Below are 22,045 nucleotides of genomic sequence, written 5' to 3' on the forward strand. Positions count from 1 at the left end.
GGATACTCCGAATGTAATTTGAGTGACTTGTAATAGTTAGTAGAAGTAGTTATGATACTTTCTTCTAATCTCTTCAATTGGTAATTGTCTTAAAATTTAATAAGTTAAATTTGAATGATGAGATTTCCTTTATTAATTTAAAATTTATATCAATGGAAATTCAATGAGCGGTATTATTCTATGTTTTAATGTAGGTGAATAGTTTCTTTGTAAAACTAAAAATCGAAAGATAATTATTTATTTAATATTATTTGATACAATTTTTTACAAAATGAAGAGTTATTCAAAAAAGTAAAGATTATTTCAACTTCTATTTATATTTCTAAAGTTGTTTAGTCGTTTAATTATATTTGTGATCTGGTTTAAGTTTTAATTACTTTGACTTACTTATTCAAACATGAAGAAAAAAATTTAAAAATATATATTAAATGGTATGTTTTTTTAACAAGTTCATATTAATACATGTATAGATTGTTAATTATTATTTATTATTTATTATTTTAGTTCAATTATTAAATGTAACATTCAAAATTTTAACCGATCAAAAAAATTACTTTTTGAATTCAAGAAAATTTTTAGATTCTAAATTGAATTATATAATATAGATTTATTATTTATCTTTTTTAAATTATTATTGTAAGTATAATAATTTTAACTCGATCTTTCCATTTGATGGTTCAAGTTATAATTAATATAATTAAAACGGGAATAAATTAAAATCTGTCAAATATACTTCATCATTGACTCAAATACTTTAATTATGAATTTAAAGTTATTTAAAACTTGAGACCAACAATTAGATTATGTGAATAAATTAACTTATAATAATCTCATTTACGAATAAATTAACCATGACTCAAACCAAAATCGGGTATTATCCCTTAAAAATCCTATTCATGTTTGTTATTTTCTTTATATACATTATGTTTCTTATTGTAATATAAAAATGTCTTGAAAATCTATGCAATGCATACATATTACAAAAATAATTTCATTGGCTTCGTCATTATTTGTTTGGTTTTTGTGGGGTAGAGAATTATGAAACGATATCTAATTTAATTATTGTGTTTCAATTCATCAACTAAGAATATTTTTTTTTATTGGTTTAAATTAGTAATTAATACATACATATATAAATTTTCGTTCAACTGCTTGACAAGTAATAATTCCATTTATGCATAGATTAAAAGTTTGCAAAAGTCACAGTTTTGTGAAAAATAGAACTAAAATGTTTATAATTGAAATAATAATTAATACATTCAGGTATTATAATAATTTAGAGATTAAAAATAATTATTATTATTATTCTTCAAAGTCCATAATTTTTTCTTGTCGATAGAATTTAATTTGGAAAAACCATCAAAATTTTGGTTTTAGTCAACACTCATAAGAAATTTTGAACTTCTCAGTAAAGTTGTTGGTGGAGTTGATAAATTTGTGGTGTAATGAATATTAGTCTGAATAGGAATCGTTTCTCGAGAAAGTTTACTAGTTTACGTTAGTTTTATAATTTAATCTAAAATTAGCACAAATTATTACATTTCTTCACGACTGTTTCGCTGACTGGATCTACTTCAATGTCCATGTTACGCCACTGCTGATACATGAAAGAACTACTGAGCTTAGATAGTCTTTGCCATATCCATTACTGTAAATGTTTAAATGTAGTTTAGTGAAAAATAAACAAACAAAGAAACTAAAAAAAATTAAAAAAAAAAACTCCGAAGTATTTTGTGTAATTAAATTATTTATCGAAAAATTTATATTGTGGGGGAAAAACCATCTTAAAACGTTTGTTCTTTAATCTCAATCTCTTAATAGTATGTTTAATTAATTAAGATTAAATAATATTGAAATTGAATAAAAGTCCGAATTTTCTACTTCAATTCAATTAATCCTTTGTAATGACTAAAACAATAAATATGAATAATAATAACAAATTTATTATATAATATTTACCAATCAATTTGCAAAAAAAATAAAACTCCGACAAATAATAAAAAAGAAAAATTCATGAAGTTACACTAACTTGAAGTATTCAAAGAAAAAATTGTATGTCCCTGAATACTTTGATGATAATTTTTTTTTTTTTCATTCTAATTGGTTATAATAAATTTATTAAACTTTTTATTATTGATCGAAATTAATTTTCAGAGTCTTACGATAATAAAAATTAAATGTTTTTTTTTTGTCATCAGAGTCATAAATTCTCAAAGACTTTTTTCTTTTATTAAATTATTCTAAAACTTGAGATAATTGTATTCATTCAGTACAATATCATCCGATTGCGACTTCTCAAAAGCTCTAGATTGTTTGGTATTTGATACTTTAGCGTTAAACAATATATTTTTATAATCCCAATAACAAAATACTGAAGTATTACCGACTAAACCCATATTTCCCATATTTCTTGACAACTTATTAAAAGAATGACACTAATTTTCTGGGGTAATTAAGAACTTAAACGTTTCTTAAAATAAAATTGATTATATATTTCATCCCTAATGCTTGGTATATTTTTCTAATTTTTACCCCGGATTTTTGTTACTTTTGTGTTTATCTAGCTTTGTTTTCCTATTGTACTTTGAACTTTTTAGTAAAACATAGATTAATAATAGTCACAATAATGAAACATGTTGTTTAGTTTGTGATGGCTAACAAAACAATACAACATCTTTGTCACCCGTGCAATACGGTTTGTAAACTGTTGGGTTTAGAAATAATTAACATCAAAATGGGAATATTATTAAGCCTCAAACTCAACAATAGTTAAATCAGTTACTCATTCTTTGTTTTTTTTTTTTTTCAATACTTTATATGTTTATTAAGTGTCCATCTAGCTTGCTAAATATAAAGAAATAAACTAAATTTGAGAGAGAGAAAAGTTATATATATAATTCACTTCTTTGTTCATAGCTCTTTATAACCAAAACCCATTTTTAATATATTTTGTGTTTGTTCTTTTGTTGTTCTGTTTTCATAATGAATTCTTATCATTATGTGCTTGTATGCATTATTTTAAGTACCATTTTTTTAAATTCTTCGTCGGAAAGTTCATCACTTTCCGGCCTCGATCGTCGATATGCGGATACTTTAAATAATATTTTTAGGTACTTGTTGGATTTAATCATTTGAATTGGTGTTAGGTCGGAGTTGCATATTAAATAGTTCAGTCTAAGTCGAAGTTCTCGTGCTCCTGCTATCAGCCAAATAATATTTGAATAGCGACATTTGAAAGTTTGATGTGTGCTATAGGCTCTTGCAGGTAATAATTGACCACATTGAGTACATTTTATTCTTTCTCTTGTATGGTATCTGAATATACCGAGGTTAAATTTGTGATAAAAATCTAAGTCGTAGGGGTATTCATTTTTAGCTTCATTTAATTTCTTAAAAAATGTTTTCCATTGGTCTTCTTGGTAATGTAATTCTCTACTCCATCCCTTTGGTATGAGGCATGATCTACTTGTAAGTTGATATTTCCGAGATTGTTGTTGAAAAAAGGTCTTGTCTAATAAATCTAAATCCATTTGAGTAGGTGGTCGACCTTCATTAATTAGTTTTTGAGCTTCTTCTTGTGTGTAAGTTGTGGTAGTAATTTCTCCTTTTCTTATCTTTTTCGTTAGGTGAAACCATGAGTGAAGGCATGTCTTTTCATAATCATTTAAATGTTGAGAATCATTAATTATTTTTTTGATGTTTGTTGTTGGATCTAGTTCTAGCTCTGAAGTTAAGAAATCATACCATAATGGTTACTTTAGTCTCTTTCGACTCTTCCTCTTTGGCTGACTGGTCTGGTTTTGGGGAGTTGTCAATTGTGTTAGTATTGATTAATGGAAGATATTGAACTAAATTATCAACTACAGGTTTTTTAATATGAATATCATTATTATTATTGTGTGAATTGTTGGTGTTATCATTGTTAGTGTAGTTACTGGATTTTGATGAGTTTTCTTCTAACATGATTAAATTTGCTAAAAAATGACATATTATGATGAGTTACTGTAAAAATTTAATTGAATGGCTAACTGTTGATGTGAAATTTGCATAGAAACTTGAAAAAATATAAATTTATTCAAAGGCAAGCTTCTCTCTTGATCAACTAAGATCCTAAATTATACGTAACTCTTATGTTCGGATCGTTTTGATCTCAAAAATTATTTTGAGTTTCTTCCATGTAGTCAATTAAGTAAAATTTAGCATTTTATTGGACTCATCTATCATAACAAAAAAACTTTAAAATTGGAATGATGAAGCACGTATCTATGATAGTTACTATCACAATGAAATTTAAAGCTTATATTTCGAGTGTTTTTCCTTTAGTTCTTAGTAATCTCCATCATGGCTAGCCTGCTGAAGTCTTTAAAAAAATCATAAATTTAATGACTACGTCAAGGTTAAGAATGTTAATAGCACTGCAATGTGGAAAAATCAGGAGTGCAATTACTACTGCTTATTAGATCTAGCCATGCAGTTCTCATCTGGCAGATTTTTGTATAAACTATTCGAGATCTAATTCGACAACTACCAATCATATACACTGAAAATTTGAAGACAAAATAGGACTTTATAATATTTCTATAATATGGTTTAAAAGCGAGAGATTAATAAGATTTTTGACCAAAATTTGCACTTTAATGTTATTGTAAAATTGACTGCAAAAAAAACAAAATCTGATACAGCAAAGCTACCAAACATTGATAATTTTGTGTAACAGAATTTTTTTAATGAGAAGACCATTCTTAAAAAATTGTATTGGACTTGACAAGACGTTGGTTACAAACATCAACAACTCATACAAGGCTCATTTTCGTCCATTCATTCATAAAACTAATATATACATACAACTATGTCATCAGCGAGACAAGGAATACCACAAGTACGAAATCCAACATTAGCATCACAAACAACTCCTGAACAAAGATATTGGAGAAGTTATATAAATCCTCAATTAATTAAAGAAAATCATCCAATAAACCATGTAGAGTTCAATCCACAATCACCACAAGATTTTGCCATAACTTCATCAACAAGAATTCAAATTTTTTCATCAAAAACAAGACAAATCATAAAAACTTTTTCAAGGTTTAAAGATGTTGTCTATTCTTCAAACTTTAGATTTGATGGAAAATTATTAGTTGCATCAGATGCCTCAGGTTTGGTATCGATATATGATAGTTATCAACCAAGAAACTTATTAGTATCAATAAATCCATCAAGTCATCCAACTCATGTTGCGAAATTTCATCCAACTATTGGTACACAATTATTAACAGGATCAGATGATAGAATATTAAGATTGTGGGATATTTCACAAACTTCAAAAGGTCCAATACTACAATTCGATGAATCACAACATAAAGATTATATAAGAAGTATAAATTTCATACCTAATGATCCAAATCTAATAATTACTGGTTGTTATGATGGGATAGTTAGATTATTTGACTCAAGAGATCCAAATGGTGTTATAACTCAATTTAATCAAGAAAATCCAGTTGAAGATGTTTTAGCAATAAATTCAACCACTGTAGTAAGTTCTGGAGGATCAAATGTTAAAATATGGGATTTAACTAGAAATTCACAAATTCATCAATTAAATAATTTCACTAAAACTACTACTTGTTTATATGACACTAAAGAAAAAGGGTTAATGGTTGGTTCATTAGATGGTCATGTCAAAATATTCGATTATAATACTACAAATTGGGATGTAAAATTTGGTTGGAAATTTGGTTCAGGAGGAGTATTATCATGTGCAGTATCTCCTGATTCATATAAACATTTCGTAACAGGATTAACATCAGGATTAATATCAATAAGAACAAAACAAACCGAACCAAAAATCAAACAAGGAATTAAACAAGAAACATCAAATGCATATCAAAGAATGATGAAAGGAAGAGATTATAAAGGTGAAGAAGAATATGAAATTATAAATAATACAAGTGGACCAACAACTAAAAAATTAAAACAATTTGAAAAATGTTTAAACGCTTTTAAATGGTCAGAAGCTTTAGATTCTGCATTTGTATCAGGATTACCAAAAGAACAAACAATAACAATATTAAATGAATTGAAAAAAAGAGGTAAAATAAGAATATCACTTATGGAAAAAGATGAAATTGCATTATTACCAATATTACAATGGTTTACTAAAAATATAGAAGATATAAGATCTTTTAATTTAATAGTTGATTATTTGGCTATAATAATTGAAATGTATGGAAATTTAATTGACAAGAGTGTGGTCTTAGAAGAATGTTTTAATAATTTACTTAAAAAGATAAATGAAGAAATTAAAAAATGTACAGAAGCTAATGAAATTAATGGAATGTTAGATTTATTAACTGTATAATTACCAAATATATAGATATTTAATTTTTACCATTTCCGTTTTCTTTTCCTTTTCAAAATTTCTAATTTTTTTAATTTATCTTGTTCACCAATTTCTCGACAATGATCTGAACAATACCATGATATTTTTCCCGTTGTGTATTTTAAAGCATCTACTCTATTTAATAATCCAACACATTTATAATGAAACCATTCTCCATTAGGACATGATTTTTCATTATCACAAGATATCATATCGCCAAAAGAAGGTTGATGACAAAAACAATATGTTTGTTCTATTTCTTCGTCTTTTTGTGCTTCTTCTATATTTTCTTTTAGTTCTTCTTTTAGTTCAACTTCAGTTTCTACTTTCTTTATATGTTTGATTTTTTTTGGTTCTTCTTTATTTTGTAATTTTGGTTTGATTATCGTTTTCAATTTAGGATGATTTTGTTGTTTTACAATTGCTGATGAAGAAGAAAATCCATTAATTTTTGGTTTTATAACTTTATCTTGTTTAGGTAATTTTAAAATTAATTTTAAACCTGATTTTGTAGTTGTTGAGATTTTTTTTGGTGTTGTTTTACCTTCGTTAATTGCTTCAATTTGAGATTTTAATGGATGATCCATATAATGTTGTCTTAATTGAGATTTTAATTGATCATATTTTTTAAAATTGTTTACATTTGTAACTTCTTGTTTCTTATCTTTTATTTGAGATAATTGATTAATTTCATCATGTAAATATAATTTGTGAGTAATTAATTGATTATTCAAAGTTGTTGCTTCTTGTATTGTCTCATTTGATAGTTGTATTATTAGATGTTTTAAATTATATATTCTTGATAATTCATCATCCAGTATTTGACTTGTTAATTGATATTTTTCCAAAATTTTTTCCAATTCTTCTTTATATGTGTTAATCTTAATATTACATGATTGTATTAGCCACAATGATCTTATAATATCACAAGGTAAATGATCTATGGTTGATATAAATGAATTTTGTAATGAATATGATGGATATACTAATACTTCTTCTTCAACTATTTCATCGCTTTCTCTATCTTGATCTTGTACTTCCTTGGCTTGATCAAATTGATTAGTCAGTAGTTCTTCTATTCCCAGCATTATCTCAATATCATTATCATTCTTTAATTGAATTAAAATAAGACTTAATTATGTATGATTTGTGTCAAAAATTTGTTTTGATAATATAAGTTTTTGATCTTGTGACACAAATTATAAAAATTGTCACAGTCTTTTTACGCGTCACAGAAACTTTTTGTGTCTGATCTTAAGTGTCGTAAAATCAAAGTCATATGATCAATCTATTTTTATTTTAGAGGATTTAGTAGACTAGAATTATAATAAGATGGTTTTAATGGGAAAGAAAACGCTGTATCATAGTTCTCATACATTGATAGAAGTCTCTAGGTTTCAGTTTATGAGTGTTGTTTACCTTTTTAGCTTCTGCCAAAAACTCGTCTTAAAATTTAAAATTCAAATCTAGATTTACTTTCTATGCAAATTATAAGTCTAAATAAAAATTTAAGGTTGCAAAAAATAAAAGGGTTACAAATTTACGATAACAATTAAATTTTTTGCAATCATTTTTGAAACAATAATAGTTATATCTACCTTATTAGTTAACTACTTCAATTATCTCAATACAAAGTTAATGAAAAACCATTCAAATATTGAAGTTTTGATACCAACAAAACTAGGAACCTCTTCTATCTTCGGGCTATGGTCAATAAAATTACAAATATAAATAGATTGAAAAAAAGCCAAGCAAAATAATAATATTCTCATATACAAAATTATAATAAATTTCAATTTCTTTTTTAACATCTGAAATTTAGCTAACACACACATCAATTTGCAAGAGATACATACATTTTATATAATATTTCAAATTATATAATAATTTTTAATTCATTCATTATTCATTATAGAAAAATTAACTCATTTTATAAACAAACAAGTTTTATATAATTTTTATAATCAAATTAAGTTATAGACTTTCCAAAATAGATTAATTATTATAATAAAGTTATTTATCACATTCCCAAAACCAGTCGATGTAAATATCAAATTTCTGAAATACCAAAAATAGAAATTTTTCAAATCAAAAAAGTCCTGAAATTATCAAGAATACCTCCTACAAACGAAGCTAAAGTTTGCAAACAAATAAGATGGAGAATAATTTTGATGTACTTGAGCATCTAATATTTATTAGAGAAGATGATGTTTGTTTAGATTCAAATCCATATAATGGGAAATATTTTGTTGCAAGAATTACAGCAGTTCCCGTATTATTCGTGGTATCAGCTTTAGGTTCATTCGCTCCATTGATTGCCAAATACAATAAAAAGTTTAAGATTCCAAATTGGTGTTTTCAAGCAATAAAATTCTTTGGTAGTGGAGTTATAATAGCGACTGGATTTATTCATTTAATGGCTGAATCATCAAGAAATTTAACAATGAAATGTTTAGGTTCACCATTTATTGATTATCCTTTTGCTGAAGGTATTGCATTAATTGCATTATTTATTATATTTTTCTTTGATGTTATTGCTCATCATAAATTAAGTCAAAAAGCTAAAAGAAAAATTGCAAATTCAGAGATAAGTGAGGTGAGTTCTACTACCAATGTTGGAATAGATACAAATAAGGTTAATGAATTTGAAAATAAAAATAGGGATATTGAAGCGTTAAATGGTTCAGAAAATAACAATAATAATCAAGATGATGTAACGCTAGAGAACAATTTATATAATAAATCTTCATCTTCAACACTGTCAATAAATTCAAAACAAAGCACTGCAATAATTCATCAAAATAACTATAAAAATTTAGAATCAGTATATCAACAAATTTTGAATTGTATAGTTTTAGAATGTGGTATTATATTCCATTCTATATTTGTTGGATTATCATTAGCAATAGCAGGTGATGAGTTTATAACATTATATGTCGCAATTTGTTTTCATCAATGTTTTGAAGGTTTAGGATTAGGTACAAGATTTGCAACAACTCCATGGCCTAAAAATAAAAGATATATACCATGGGTAATGTCATTAGCTTATAGTTTTACAACACCTTTTGCATGTGGTATAGGATTAATAGTAAGAAATTCTTATCCACCAGGTTCAAGAACCGCTTTAATTACAACTGGTGTATTTGATGCTGCTTGTGCTGGTATATTAATTTATAATAGTATTGCTGAATTAATGGCTTATGATTTTATGTATTCAGGAGATTTTGAAAATGAACTGATTACAAAAATCCTTATTGCATTTTTTTATTTGACTTTGGGTGCTTTTGCAATGGCACTTATTGGTAAATGGGCATAATTAATTAATCGAAATTATTCATAAATTTCGGAAATGCATTTATATAGACTTTATTTTACTTCGTATTTTGTATAGCACACCCGTATTTTGTTTTCATTTAATAAATAAAAGTTATCAATCTATTTCTTTATATACAAGTTTTATAATCTAAACTATTTAATCTATATATGTACAATTATCGTAAACGTCATTAAAATAAAATTTTTGAAAAGTGGACTATATGTATTCAAAAATTAATTCGTTTTCAATTATGTCAATCTTTTTTAAATGTAATCTTGAGTTATCAAAATATTCCCCAATTTTCAATATATTCTTGTTAACATCGTCCAATAATGCAGAACTAACTTCAACGTGAGAATGTATACTTGAGAAATTTTCTATTGTAACTGAGCACCATTGACCTTTTTTGGGATTGTTTCTCAATTTTAATTTCAAATTTAAACTTGATGCTAAATCTTGATTTTGATCATTATATAATTTTAAGAATAATAATTGATAAAAAGTAATTGATTTTCTTTGTAAATTTCTAACAATATCATTTTGTGCATTTAAATGAGATATAATTCCATTTATTGCTTCATTAGGTATTGTTTCTCTTTTTAAAAAGAAATCTTGAAATTTCCATTGATTTATCATATCTATATATCTTCTTAATGGTGATGTTATATTAGTATACATATCTAAACCCATAAGGAAATGTTTATTTGGAGTATTATCAATCATACTTCTAGTCAAAAATGAATAAAAATTTAATAAAGTTTCTTGATTTGTTTCAGTTGATAAAGTAATAAGTTCATTGTACTCCTTTAATAATTCAGGTGAAAAATTTGGATCTAATGATCTATATAAAATTGGAATTTGGTTATCTTTTGCAAATTTTGCAGTTAAGTGATTTGCAATAATCATATTTTCAGTAACTAAAACTGTTGATCTTTTTGAGTCTTGATTTGTCGTAGATGAAATTTTAATTGATTGATTTGAATTTGGTAAATTTAATTCATATTGAGCAGTGGAATAAGGGTTTTGATCTCCAATTGTTAATTTATTATTTTGATTGTTTGAATAAGCATTATTGGCGTCTCTTATTGACCAAAGTAATGAGGAAATTTGTTCAAGTTTATATAAATTATTAAAATCAGCATCTCCTGAATTACCTGACTTAAACTCTTCTAATTTATTTTCATCTGCAAGTAAAGTATTAACTGCATCATATGTAAAACCTTGACGGAATCTTTTAACAGTTGCAAATTTGACATCATTGTTTTTATATATTTGTTTTTGAATCTTTTTAACAAATTCCTTATTGGCTTTAAAATCTGAATCATTGGTTTTTTGTCTAACATATTCATCAACTTCAGTTTTATTTAATTTATATTGAATAACAAAAGTTCTAGTTTCTTGACCGTTAATACCTAATCCTGCTACTTTTGATATAATTTGAGGTAACATCGGGAAAACATCTTCTGGTAAGTAAGAAGTTGATGACATACCAAATGCTATTGAACTGATAGCTGAATTTGGTTTAATATAAGAGCTTGGTTCAGCAATATGAATAGATACAACATATTTATCATTTTCTTCATGTAAAGATATACCATCATCAATTTCATGAGCTGTTGGATCATCAATACAATATACAGGAATATCTTTCATATCAATTCTGATATCTTCAAGTGGATCTTGTTCATAAAAATTCAAACCTAACGAATTCGATTGAACGATATCCTTACCTCTTGCGTCAGTTATCTTATCAATATAATTGTAGTAGTTCTTTTTCAAATCTGCTTTCATGGAAATTTCTTCTCCAGGTAATTCAGCCTCACTTGACCATCTATTAGGGTTTTCAATTTTATTCTCATTTAATTTAGTTAATAAGTCATAGGCTTTGGCAAATGAATATTCGAATTTGTATAAATCTCCATTTAGAACAACACCCTTTTCTATTAATAGTTTATCAATTTTTCTCAATAATGAAACAAGAACAGTTGAGATCTTTGGATTATTTTCATATTTTCCATTAACATATTGTTTTAATATATTGATCACACCATCATAATTTTTTGGTTTCGTCAATTTGTTTTTTTCAGTTACTTGGTCAACACAATACTTAGCAATAACATCAATTCCTTTATCATTTAAATCTTGAATTATCCTGTCTTCATGGGCAACTTGAGCTAATGGCCATATGATAAGTTTGGTTGGTGAGTAAGATACTTTGTTCTTCTGTAATGTCCATAATTTACTTTGTTTCTTTAATGCAAATAAAACGGCTAAATAATTAGAAACAGGGAAATTTTGAGAATCGTAATCAATCATTTGTGATGGAGTGGGACCTAACTTTATATCTACTTCCTCGTGTTCAGCTTGTGAAGTTCCATTTTGTAGTTTGTGCATTATTTCAAATATTGATATTGATCTAGGTGCATTGATTTCTCCAGTTATGTCATTTTGTAATATTCTATGTAAACCTTCCAATTTTTGATTCATTTCGTGTACCATTTTAAAAGCTGTTGTTGAAATTTCAGTTAATGCTTTATGATATAATTCTCTTGCAGAATTTGGAATTATGAAAGTTTGAACATTTGAATTTGTTAACAATTGAGAAGAAGCTTGTGCAACTATCAAATTATTTGGTTCATAATCTGACTCATCTCCCTCAATTTCCTCGTCTTTCTCCTTTTGATTTTCAACGTCATTTTGTTGTAATTCTTTTGGCAACGCTTTTTCAGATTTAGAAAATTTTGCATCAGGTATACCGATAGGTGGAGTATTTAAGATCTTATGCTCGAGTTTGATAAAATTTTGAATAATTGATGAGTACTTTTCAGGTATTGCTTCAGGTATTCTATATCCAATATTTGAAAAACTTGCAAATATTATTTCACCTTTATCAGAAAGAAAAGTGGCAATTTTTGAATCAAATGATTTTGGAATCCCTGCAACTATATATAATCTTAAGCTATCAGTACCTAATGTGACTAAATCTCCAACTTTTATGGGATTATTCATTAATTTACCATTCACTTTTAAATTTTTTGGTAATTGACCAAATAAACTTCGTAATCCATGAAAATTGGTAACATTCTCTTTCCAATTGTTGGAGGGCTCTTTATATCTTAATTTGTTTGAAAATTCTGCTTTTTTCTTGATACCTTCCAAAATTAGTTTATTTGGTCTATCTAAATCAAATTCAGGTTGTTCAATATCGTATATTCTTTTTTTGGATTTAATTATATTTGATAATTTTGATAAGTCTATTTTTGAGTCAGTTTTGTATTTTTTATCATCTTTATTGACTAAATTGTTTAAAAACGATCTATCTATTACTTTTGGTGATTTACTTTTTGATGAATGTTTTCCTTTTTCATTTATTAATGATCGTATAGCCAGAAAATCAGTTGTAGTCTGTTTTTGTTGATGCCGTATACAACATGTATGAAGTAATTTATTTCGTAGTTTACTATTATGAATTAGTAGTCGTCTTGTTCTTAGCATTGTAATTATTGTTTGATATTGATATAGATGTCTTTTTGCAACTAATCTATTCATCTGATGAAAGATCTTTTAAAAATTCGCACTTAAAATGCGTCCTGATAACGCGCACTTTTAATCACACAAAATCAAATAATAATAAAAAAATGTAAACAATAATCTTTTGATCTTTTTAATATTAATTTTACAACCAACTTTAAATATTAATCACTCAAGTAGAAAAATTCAAAACCAAATTCCATTTTAATGAAAGTTGATGAACTTATCATTGACGGGTTTAAATCATATGCAACGCGTACAGTAATATCAGGATGGGATCCACTGTTTAATGCAATAACGGGTTTAAATGGTTCTGGTAAATCAAATATATTGGATGCAATATGTTTTGTTTTGGGAATATCTTCAATGCAAACAGTTAGAGCCTCAAATCTACAGGATTTAATATACAAAAGAGGTCAAGCTGGTGTAACAAAAGCAAGTGTAACTATAGTCTTTGATAATTCTGAAACAACTAAATCACCAATTGGATTTGAAAGATGTAGCACGATAAGTGTTACAAGACAAATAATATTAGGAGGAACGTCAAAGTATTTGATAAATGGTCATAAAGCTCAACAAACTACTGTCTTAAGTTTATTCCAAAGTGTTCAATTAAATATAAATAATCCAAATTTTTTAATTATGCAAGGTAAAATCACAAAGGTTTTAAATATGAGAGCCACTGAAATATTATCATTAATTGAAGAAGCAGCTGGAACAAGAACATTTGAAGAGAAAAAAATCAAAGCCAAAAGAATAATGGTTAAAAAAGATCAAAAATTAGCGGAAATCAAAACTTTACTATTGGAAGAAATTGAACCAAAATTCGAAAAGTTTAGAAATGATAAACGTGTTTATGTTGAATTCAAAAATACCGAAACTGCTTTAGAAAAACATAGAAGATTTGTCATTGCAATCGAATACTCAAAATTGTCGCAATTATTTAATAATAATGCTGAATTCGTCACAACTCATGAAGAAAAAATTTCCCAGTTGCATTTGGAAGTTGATAGATTGACTCACGAAATAAATAATTTAAACGAGGATTTAAAACAAGTAAAAGCTGCGAGAGATGAAAATTTGAAAAGAGATGGTACGCTAGGTGAATTAGAAAGACAAGAGAATAAATTAGCAAATGAATTGGAAAGATTGAAAACCAACAGAAGTTTAGCAAAAGAAGAAATCACTAATGAAACTGACAAATTAGAGCTGCAACAAAAGAAACAAATACAGCTAGAAAAATCATTGAAAGAAAGTGAACAAGCATTTGTTAATAATGAAAGCAAATTGGAAAACCTCAAAAAAGAGGTGGAACTAATAAAGAAAGAATTTGAGAGAAAAGAAGAACTATTGACCGGATTAAGTACTGGTTTATCTACAAAAGGTAATGCATCAAGTGGTTACACATCTCAATTAAGCGAAGCTAAAAACAAATTAAGTACTTCCAAAAATTTGATAACACAACATAATATGAAGATAGATCATTTACAAAGTGGGTTAGAATCTGATAAACCTAAGCTATTAAAAGCAAAACAAGAATACGATGAATTTATGAAAAACATAGCCAAATTAAAAGATGCCATTCTGGGTAAACACAAAAATCTTGATTCTGCATTAGGATCTAACCCTCAAAATCTTAACGAGCTTCGAGACAAAGAAGCTCAACTAAAATATCAACAAGACAATTTATTAAATGAACTAAGCAATATGAAACAAAGTTTGAGAGGTCTAGATTTTTATTATGAACGACCTTATAATAATTTTGATGATAGTCTAGTCAAGGGGGTTGTTGCCCAATTATTTGATCTACCCGAATCTTCATATGATAAAGCTATTGCATTACAAACATGTGCTGGAGGTAGACTATATAATGTTGTGGTTGAATCAGCTGATGTTGCTTCTCAATTATTAGAAAGAGGTAGATTAAGAAAAAGAGTTACAATGATACCGTTGGATAAAATTAATCCAAATTTTGTCGGAGCTGCAGCTATAGAGCGTGCTCGTAATATAGCACCAAATAAAGTTGAATTGGCAATAAATTTAGTTTTGTACGATGAAGAAATTCATAAAGCTATGCAATATGTGTTTGGAACTACTTTCATTTGTGCTGATCCAGATGCAGCTAAAAAGGTAACTTTTGATCCACAGGTCAGAACTAGATCTATAACTATTGAAGGTGATACTTATGATCCAGAAGGTAATGTATCTGGTGGATCAAGAAGAAATAATTCAGCAATACTTTTAATACTACGAGATTATAATAAAGTTTTAAAAAAATTAAATGGTATAGAAGAAGAATTATCATATATAGGAGATCAAATATCAACTTGGGAAAATACAATGAAAGCTACCGCAGGTATGAGGAAAGAAATTGAAATGGACAAATACGAATTATCAATACAAGAAAGAAAATTACAATCAAATCAAGCATCGTCAATAATTAAATTAAATGAACAAAGAACTAAGGAAATTGAAACTTTAAAGACAGATATTGAGGAGAACAAATCTAAATGCAAACAATACGAACTAGATATACAACAAATTGAACAAGATATCAAAGAATTTAGTAGTGATAAATCAACCAAAATTAATGAATTAAAAAAGGAAGTTTCGACGTTAAAATCAAAAGTTGAAAAAGGTGAAAAACAAATGGCATTGGAAGTTGAAAATTTTCAAGTTTTACAATGGGAAATAGATCAACAAAAAAATGAAATTAAAGAAATTATACAAAATCTTGAAACTTCTAGATCGCTGATAGAAGATTTGAATGAAAAAGAGAGAAATAATGAACAAATTCAAACAAACTTAGAAAAAGAGTTAGAAGTAATTAAAACTCAAGTAGAAGAAGAGAAAACAAGATTGGTTGGATTAGATGATGAAATGAATGAATTAACAAAAGTTATATCAACAAAAAATAAAAAATCAGAAAGTGCAAAACTTAAAATAAGATCTATAGAAATTGAATTAGAGCAAGCTAAAAATGCAACAAGTAATTTAAAATCAAGATTAGATAGTTTAATGAGCGAATATGAATGGGTATTAGATATGAGAGCTGTTGAAAAAGAAATTTCAGAACATAATAATACAAATCTTGAAGAAGCAAAAGATCATTTACATCAATTAGAAGAAAAATTTCAAAGTATAAGAAGAAAAGTAAATGTAAATATAATGAGTATGATTGAAGAAAATGAAAAAAGGGAAGCGTCATTAAAATTAAAAATTAAAACTATTGAAAAAGATAAAACTAAAATTGATTCAACAATTGAAAAATTAAATGGAGAAATTAGAAAAGCTCTAGATGCTACATATCAAAAAGTTTCAGAAGATTTTGGTCAAATTTTTGCTGATTTATTACCAGGATCATTTGCAAAATTAGTACCGATTGATATGTTAAATGTAACAAAAGGTTTAGAAGTTAAAGTTAAATTAGGACCTGTTTGGAAAAATAGTTTATTAGAATTATCAGGTGGTCAAAGATCTTTAATTGCATTATCATTAATCATGGCTCTATTACAATTCAATCCTGCTCCAATGTATATATTAGATGAAGTTGATGCTGCATTAGATTTATCTCATACTCAAAATATTGGTCATTTAATAAAAACAAGATTTAAAGGCTCACAATTCATAGTTGTTTCATTAAAAGAAGGTATGTTTACAAATGCAAATAGAGTATTTAGAACAAGATTTCAAGATGGTACTTCTGTTGTATCGGTACTTTAAATGTAATTATGATTATATATATGTATATGTGATGCTAATATAATATTTGTGATCAAAATTTGTTGTACTAATGAAAAGTAGTTACAAAGTATATCTTCTCTGTTAAATAATATATCAAAATGTACAATTATTCTAATTATATATATTTCTTACATGCAAATATGATACACGTATTGAATCGAGAAATTAAAATAATAAATAAATAAAGAAATAAAAAATAAAAATTTATTCAAGAAAAAGAAAAAAAATATTTAGAACTAAATTTCTAAAATATTTAAATCTTAATTAAGGAGTTTTTAAATCACATTACCAAGAATCTCTTAAGTCATATAAGATTTGTTACTTATATTAAGATCAGACTATAGGATACTATCTTAGTAAAAAACATCAGCATCAGAGATCATTCATTGGAAATTCAATTAATCAATTATCATATGGTTAATTCAAAGTCAATATAATATACAACCAAATTTTTTTTTTCTATCAATTTCATCATAATTAGAGAAACTTACAACACTAGATCAAGATAGTATTATACATATAATTATAGACTAAAAGAATTCAATTGATCATTTCATAATAACTAGAAAAAGACAATCATTAATAATCATATATATTTTCATCCTATCTTTCATTCATTTAAACTTTGCATAATAAAAATCTCATAGAATCGACTAGCATAAATGTCTTCAAAATCACCTACACCAAAAATTCAATCAATACAGGTAACTCCATACGAATACCAGGAGGATGATGATAAATTCAATAAAAAATTCAAATTTAAATCAACTTCATCATCATTAAATTTCTCACTATCTAATACATTAAGAATACTAAAAGACATAATATATAAATTTCGAAATATAATAATTTGTTTCATCTTTCTACTTTTTTTTATTTCATTATTTATAATAAATGGGTTATCATCGAATTTATATTCACCAAATTTATCAGGTTTAGATAATGTTACATTTTTTGATTTATCAAACTCAAAAGGTTCGGCAAATGGTTGGCAATATGATGAAAGAGTATTATTTTGTGTGCCGTTAAGAGATGCTGCAGCTCATTTACCAATGTTTTTTGGTCATATGAAAAAACTAACTTATCCTCATAGTTTAATTGATTTAGCGTTTTTGGTAAGTGACTCAAAAGATGATACAATGGGAGAATTGTTAAAACAATTAAATGAAATTCAATCAGATTCAAAATTAAAATTTGGAGAAATTGAAATATTTGAAAAAGATTTTGGTCAAGTTATTGGTCAAGGATTTAGTGATAGACATGGATTTGCAGCTCAAGGTCCAAGAAGAAAGCTAATGGCAAGAGCAAGAAATTGGTTATGGAGTGTTGCTATAAAACCTCATCATTCATATGTTTATTGGAGAGATGCTGATGTTGAGACTGTTCCTCCAACAATTTTGGAAGATTTAATGCATCATGATAAAGATGTTATAGTACCGAATGTTTGGAGACCTTTACCAGATTGGTTAGGTAATCAACAACCTTATGATTTAAACAGTTGGCAAGAATCTGATGGTGGTTTACAATTGGCTGATTCATTAGATGAAGATGCATGTATTGTTGAGGGTTATGTTGAATATCAAACTTGGAGACCACATTTAGCTTATTTAAGAGATCCATATGGGGATCCAGAAGTTGAAATGGATTTAGATGGTATTGGGGGTGTATCAATTTTAACAAAAGCAAAAGTTTTCCGTACTGGTTCTCATTTCCCAGCTTTTTCATTTGAAAAACATGCAGAAACTGAAGCATTTGGTAAGTTAAGTAAAAGAATGGGTTATTCAGTAGTGGGATTACCTCATTATGTTATATGGCATATATATGAACCAAGTTCAGATGATTTGAAACATATGGAATGGATGGCATTAGAAGAAGTTAGACAACAAGAAGAAGCTAAAATTAAAAAAGTTTATGATAAAGTTTGGGATAAAGCTTTTGAAGATGTTCAAAAAGATTGGCAATCTGAAAAATCAAGATTTTTAAAAAATACTGATATGTCAAAACATAGAAAAATTCATGTTGATTGGAGTGGAGTTGATGATTGGCATATTGATGAAAATATAAAAGATGAGAAAAAATTAGCTGATTTTAATCCGTAATTAAATAATTTGAGTTAATCATATCTTTGCATAGTTAAAGTAAATATAATGTTAATTAATTGTCACAATTAGAAAAAGCTGTATTTATTTTGTTTTTCAGTAGTAATTTTGTAACACCTAGAAATTCTAAAATTAAAATTCTACTTCTCCTTCATAGCATTCTTGACGTAAGATTCTGCTAGATAATGCAAGTGAAAGAACCCTAGATAGATTAAGGTCAAATATGAGATACACTCTGTCATTCTAAGAGATGTATTGTAATACCTTCATGTTTTATACATACTCTATTATTGAAGAGTCTACTCTTACTTGCCTTTCACAATTTATATATGTGTTTTTGATCTAATAAATTTAACAATTTTGTGTTGTATATAAGTTTTTTGTTTATTATATTAAAGCTATAGATTTACTACAGGTTTAACGAGCAATAAGACTCTGAAGACTAAACAAAGAGTCTAAAGTAGAGTAACAGTTCTTCAAGTTTCTGAGACAAAAGTATGGAGATCGAGGATTTTTAGGGAATTACTATACTTTTTTCCTGGATTTTCCAAATATTTCAAAAAATTTGCACCAAAATTAATTTGCAATTTCTACAAGATCAGAAATAATTGTAAAAATTTTAAAATGAATTAACTCACCCGATTCAAAGAGATTTTGTTTAAACCATTATTTTATACATTGTAACAACTTGAAAAATAGGTTTTAGCTTTAGTGGGCTGGAACTTCTTTGTTTTTGCCGTCAATTTTGGCTCTTATGACATGGTTTTTCTCTAAAAGTACGAAGTACGGAGGTACGGATGTTATGCTCATATAGTTCGTTTTTTGCGTACTTTTCATTCACAAGTTTTCATTATCATATTCAGATTCAGCGCATTATTACCACGTTTCATTCAGTTTGGTATAATAAGATTAGATAGAGTATTCGTTGTAGTGTTTCTCAATCAATATTTTTGTTCTAATTATGGAATTAAGAAACGTATAGAAGCAATTTAACTTCACAAGTCTAAGTTTGTATTCTCAATTAGGGACTTGGACAACCCTTTATAGAACAAATACAACCTCAAGAAATTTTGTTTAAAATTTTAGTATGTTAATTAGGCTAAGAGAATTTGGAATGTATTCTGTTGTTGTTTTAGTTGTTGCAATTTCAATCTAAAAACTTTTTTTTTTTTGGTGAATGGCACCTTTTTGAATTAAATCTGGAATAGTTCACAGAGTGATTACAAAATGATGATTTAACTGATCTTTTTCATCTTTAATGATAGCAGTAGTAAATAACTAATTTGACCCAATTGAGTTAAATTGATTTGATCTACGATGCAAAATTTAATTTCAAATTAATATAATACAAACAAATAATTTTTTTTTTTCACACGTTCTTTGTGTAAGGAACTATTTAAATTTTTATAAACTAAATTTTTCAATTTGACTATTTCAAATTTCATTAAATTAAAATAAATTAATTTGATTTAAAATTACAAAGAACTTTAAAGGTTACTGAAGGGGGTACAAAATTGATAGTCTGTTAAGTTATGAATGATTCAAGGTCTGAGAAATTCATATTTTTCACATTGATTTTGTACCTTCTATTTTGTGAATCTAATGTACACACGTTCGTCAATATCTGATATCTTCGCATTTGGTCGTATATTTTAAAACGATGGCATAATTACTTCGCAAAATACCTCAATTCATCTAGATCTACTGTAGATCTAGCAATTGTCATCGTTATCAATAACATGAAAACGGACTTCAGTATCTTCAGTATATGCAATTTGGTGTTTACGTTTCTAAAATTCATAAATTACTAATAACCACACGTTGCAACGGTTTAAAATAAAAATAAAAAACAGTTTCATAATTAGGCGTGGATAAACTTTATCGCTGATCTTTTTATAATTTTTATTGTATTGTTAATTTGACATTCATTTAAATTATGTAGAAAATCAAATGTAAGATCAAACCACAAAATCATATTTGATCTTGCTCTCAAAGATACACATATCGATAAAAATTATTATTGATCAGCTAGATATGCTGTATTGAATCTTTTTGATATAAACAGAGAAGGCAGTGTAAACCTAATACCTCATTAAACGACTTCTGTAAATATAGTTTATAGCTAAAAATAGAATTAACATTTTTAAACTTCGATGCAAAAATAGATCTATAAACTTTAAAATAAACTTGAAAATCAATTGCTACCCCCTAATAAAATTAAATGGAACAATTTAAACAAAGAATTGATAAGCTTATCAAAATCAAATAAAGAAATGTAACATTCCGTTGAAAAAATGAAAACAATATCAGAAAAAAAGGGGGGAATACAAAGTGAGGAAGGAAAAAAAGAATAGGAACACAATTCAATCAATCAATTTGACTAGAACCAAAAATTGATAAACAAATATTCTATTGTTCTTGAAATTATGTAAGTAATAAAAAACGTTTTCTCTTACTTTTACTATGTAAATATGGAATACATTCATGTTAAAGAGGTTATGAGATAAATAAATTGTTGGGAGAAGGAAACTTCATGCCAGTATATTACACAATTATATAATTTAGTAGGAGAAAAATTAACAATATTACAGATTTCAAATTGTAAATTCTAAGAGAGATCAACATTGGGATTGATATATGCCAAAATCGGTTTCCTATTGTTTGTGATATTTTGCTATTTCTTTTAGTTTTTCTTTGGTTGTATTGAAGTGATAGTGAATTTGACTTTTGCAAAAACATCAAGTTCAGATATACGAACATCTGTACTTGTGCTCTTCAGTTTAAATTTAGCATAATGAGGTCTTGCCCTATGCATCATACCAGATATAAATTCCGCATTTCCTTGTGAATTCTAGTGGTCAAATATATCTGTACATGACAAATGTAAGTTGTACTAAAAAATTCGTACAATAAAAAAAAGTTTTTCTAATAATCTTTATTCTCAATACCTCCATTTGTCTTCCAAATAACAATTCA

General features: G+C 26.7%; 7 protein-coding genes across 7 annotated transcripts; 4 read left to right on the forward strand and 3 right to left on the reverse strand. All coding sequences in view use genetic code 12, as the record gives it.

The window, feature by feature from the left end:
• Positions 1-2,996: 2,996 nt before the first annotated feature.
• KGF54_003729 (uncharacterized protein) lies at positions 2,997-3,963 on the reverse strand (the record flags this gene model as incomplete). The annotated part of the gene is made up of 2 exons (XM_051764349.1): positions 2,997-3,614; positions 3,745-3,963. 2 exons carry the CDS (start codon positions 3,961-3,963, stop codon positions 2,997-2,999), a joined length of 837 nt encoding a protein of 278 aa, XP_051619789.1.
• An 886-nt stretch (positions 3,964-4,849) lies between these two features.
• On the forward strand, positions 4,850-6,358 carry UTP15 (snoRNA-binding rRNA-processing protein; the record flags this gene model as incomplete). Its single annotated transcript, XM_051764351.1, has 1 exon — positions 4,850-6,358. One exon carries the CDS (start codon positions 4,850-4,852, stop codon positions 6,356-6,358), a length of 1,509 nt encoding a protein of 502 aa, XP_051619790.1.
• A 26-nt stretch (positions 6,359-6,384) lies between these two features.
• On the reverse strand, positions 6,385-7,467 carry KGF54_003731 (uncharacterized protein; the record flags this gene model as incomplete). Its single annotated transcript, XM_051764352.1, has 1 exon — positions 6,385-7,467. The coding sequence occupies one exon, from the start codon at positions 7,465-7,467 to the stop codon at positions 6,385-6,387; it is 1,083 nt and encodes a 360-aa protein (XP_051619791.1).
• A 1,067-nt stretch (positions 7,468-8,534) lies between these two features.
• On the forward strand, positions 8,535-9,695 carry KGF54_003732 (uncharacterized protein; the record flags this gene model as incomplete). Its single annotated transcript, XM_051764353.1, has 1 exon — positions 8,535-9,695. The coding sequence occupies one exon, from the start codon at positions 8,535-8,537 to the stop codon at positions 9,693-9,695; it is 1,161 nt and encodes a 386-aa protein (XP_051619792.1).
• Positions 9,696-9,911: 216 nt separating this feature from the next.
• Positions 9,912-13,190, reverse strand: MSU1 (Msu1p; the record flags this gene model as incomplete). The annotated part of the gene is made up of 1 exon (XM_051764354.1): positions 9,912-13,190. The coding sequence occupies one exon, from the start codon at positions 13,188-13,190 to the stop codon at positions 9,912-9,914; it is 3,279 nt and encodes a 1,092-aa protein (XP_051619793.1).
• A 243-nt stretch (positions 13,191-13,433) lies between these two features.
• SMC2 (condensin subunit) lies at positions 13,434-16,949 on the forward strand (the record flags this gene model as incomplete). Its single annotated transcript, XM_051764355.1, has 1 exon — positions 13,434-16,949. The coding sequence occupies one exon, from the start codon at positions 13,434-13,436 to the stop codon at positions 16,947-16,949; it is 3,516 nt and encodes a 1,171-aa protein (XP_051619794.1).
• A 683-nt stretch (positions 16,950-17,632) lies between these two features.
• ANP1 (Anp1p) lies at positions 17,633-19,069 on the forward strand (the record flags this gene model as incomplete). Its single annotated transcript, XM_051764356.1, has 1 exon — positions 17,633-19,069. One exon carries the CDS (start codon positions 17,633-17,635, stop codon positions 19,067-19,069), a length of 1,437 nt encoding a protein of 478 aa, XP_051619795.1.
• Between the last annotated feature and the right edge of the window lie 2,976 nt (positions 19,070-22,045).

Source organism: Candida jiufengensis (assembly GCF_024610255.1).
Source record: "Candida jiufengensis strain CBS 10846 chromosome Unknown scaffold2, whole genome shotgun sequence".
Classification (NCBI taxonomy): Eukaryota; Fungi; Ascomycota; class Pichiomycetes; order Serinales; family Debaryomycetaceae; genus Lodderomyces; species Lodderomyces jiufengensis.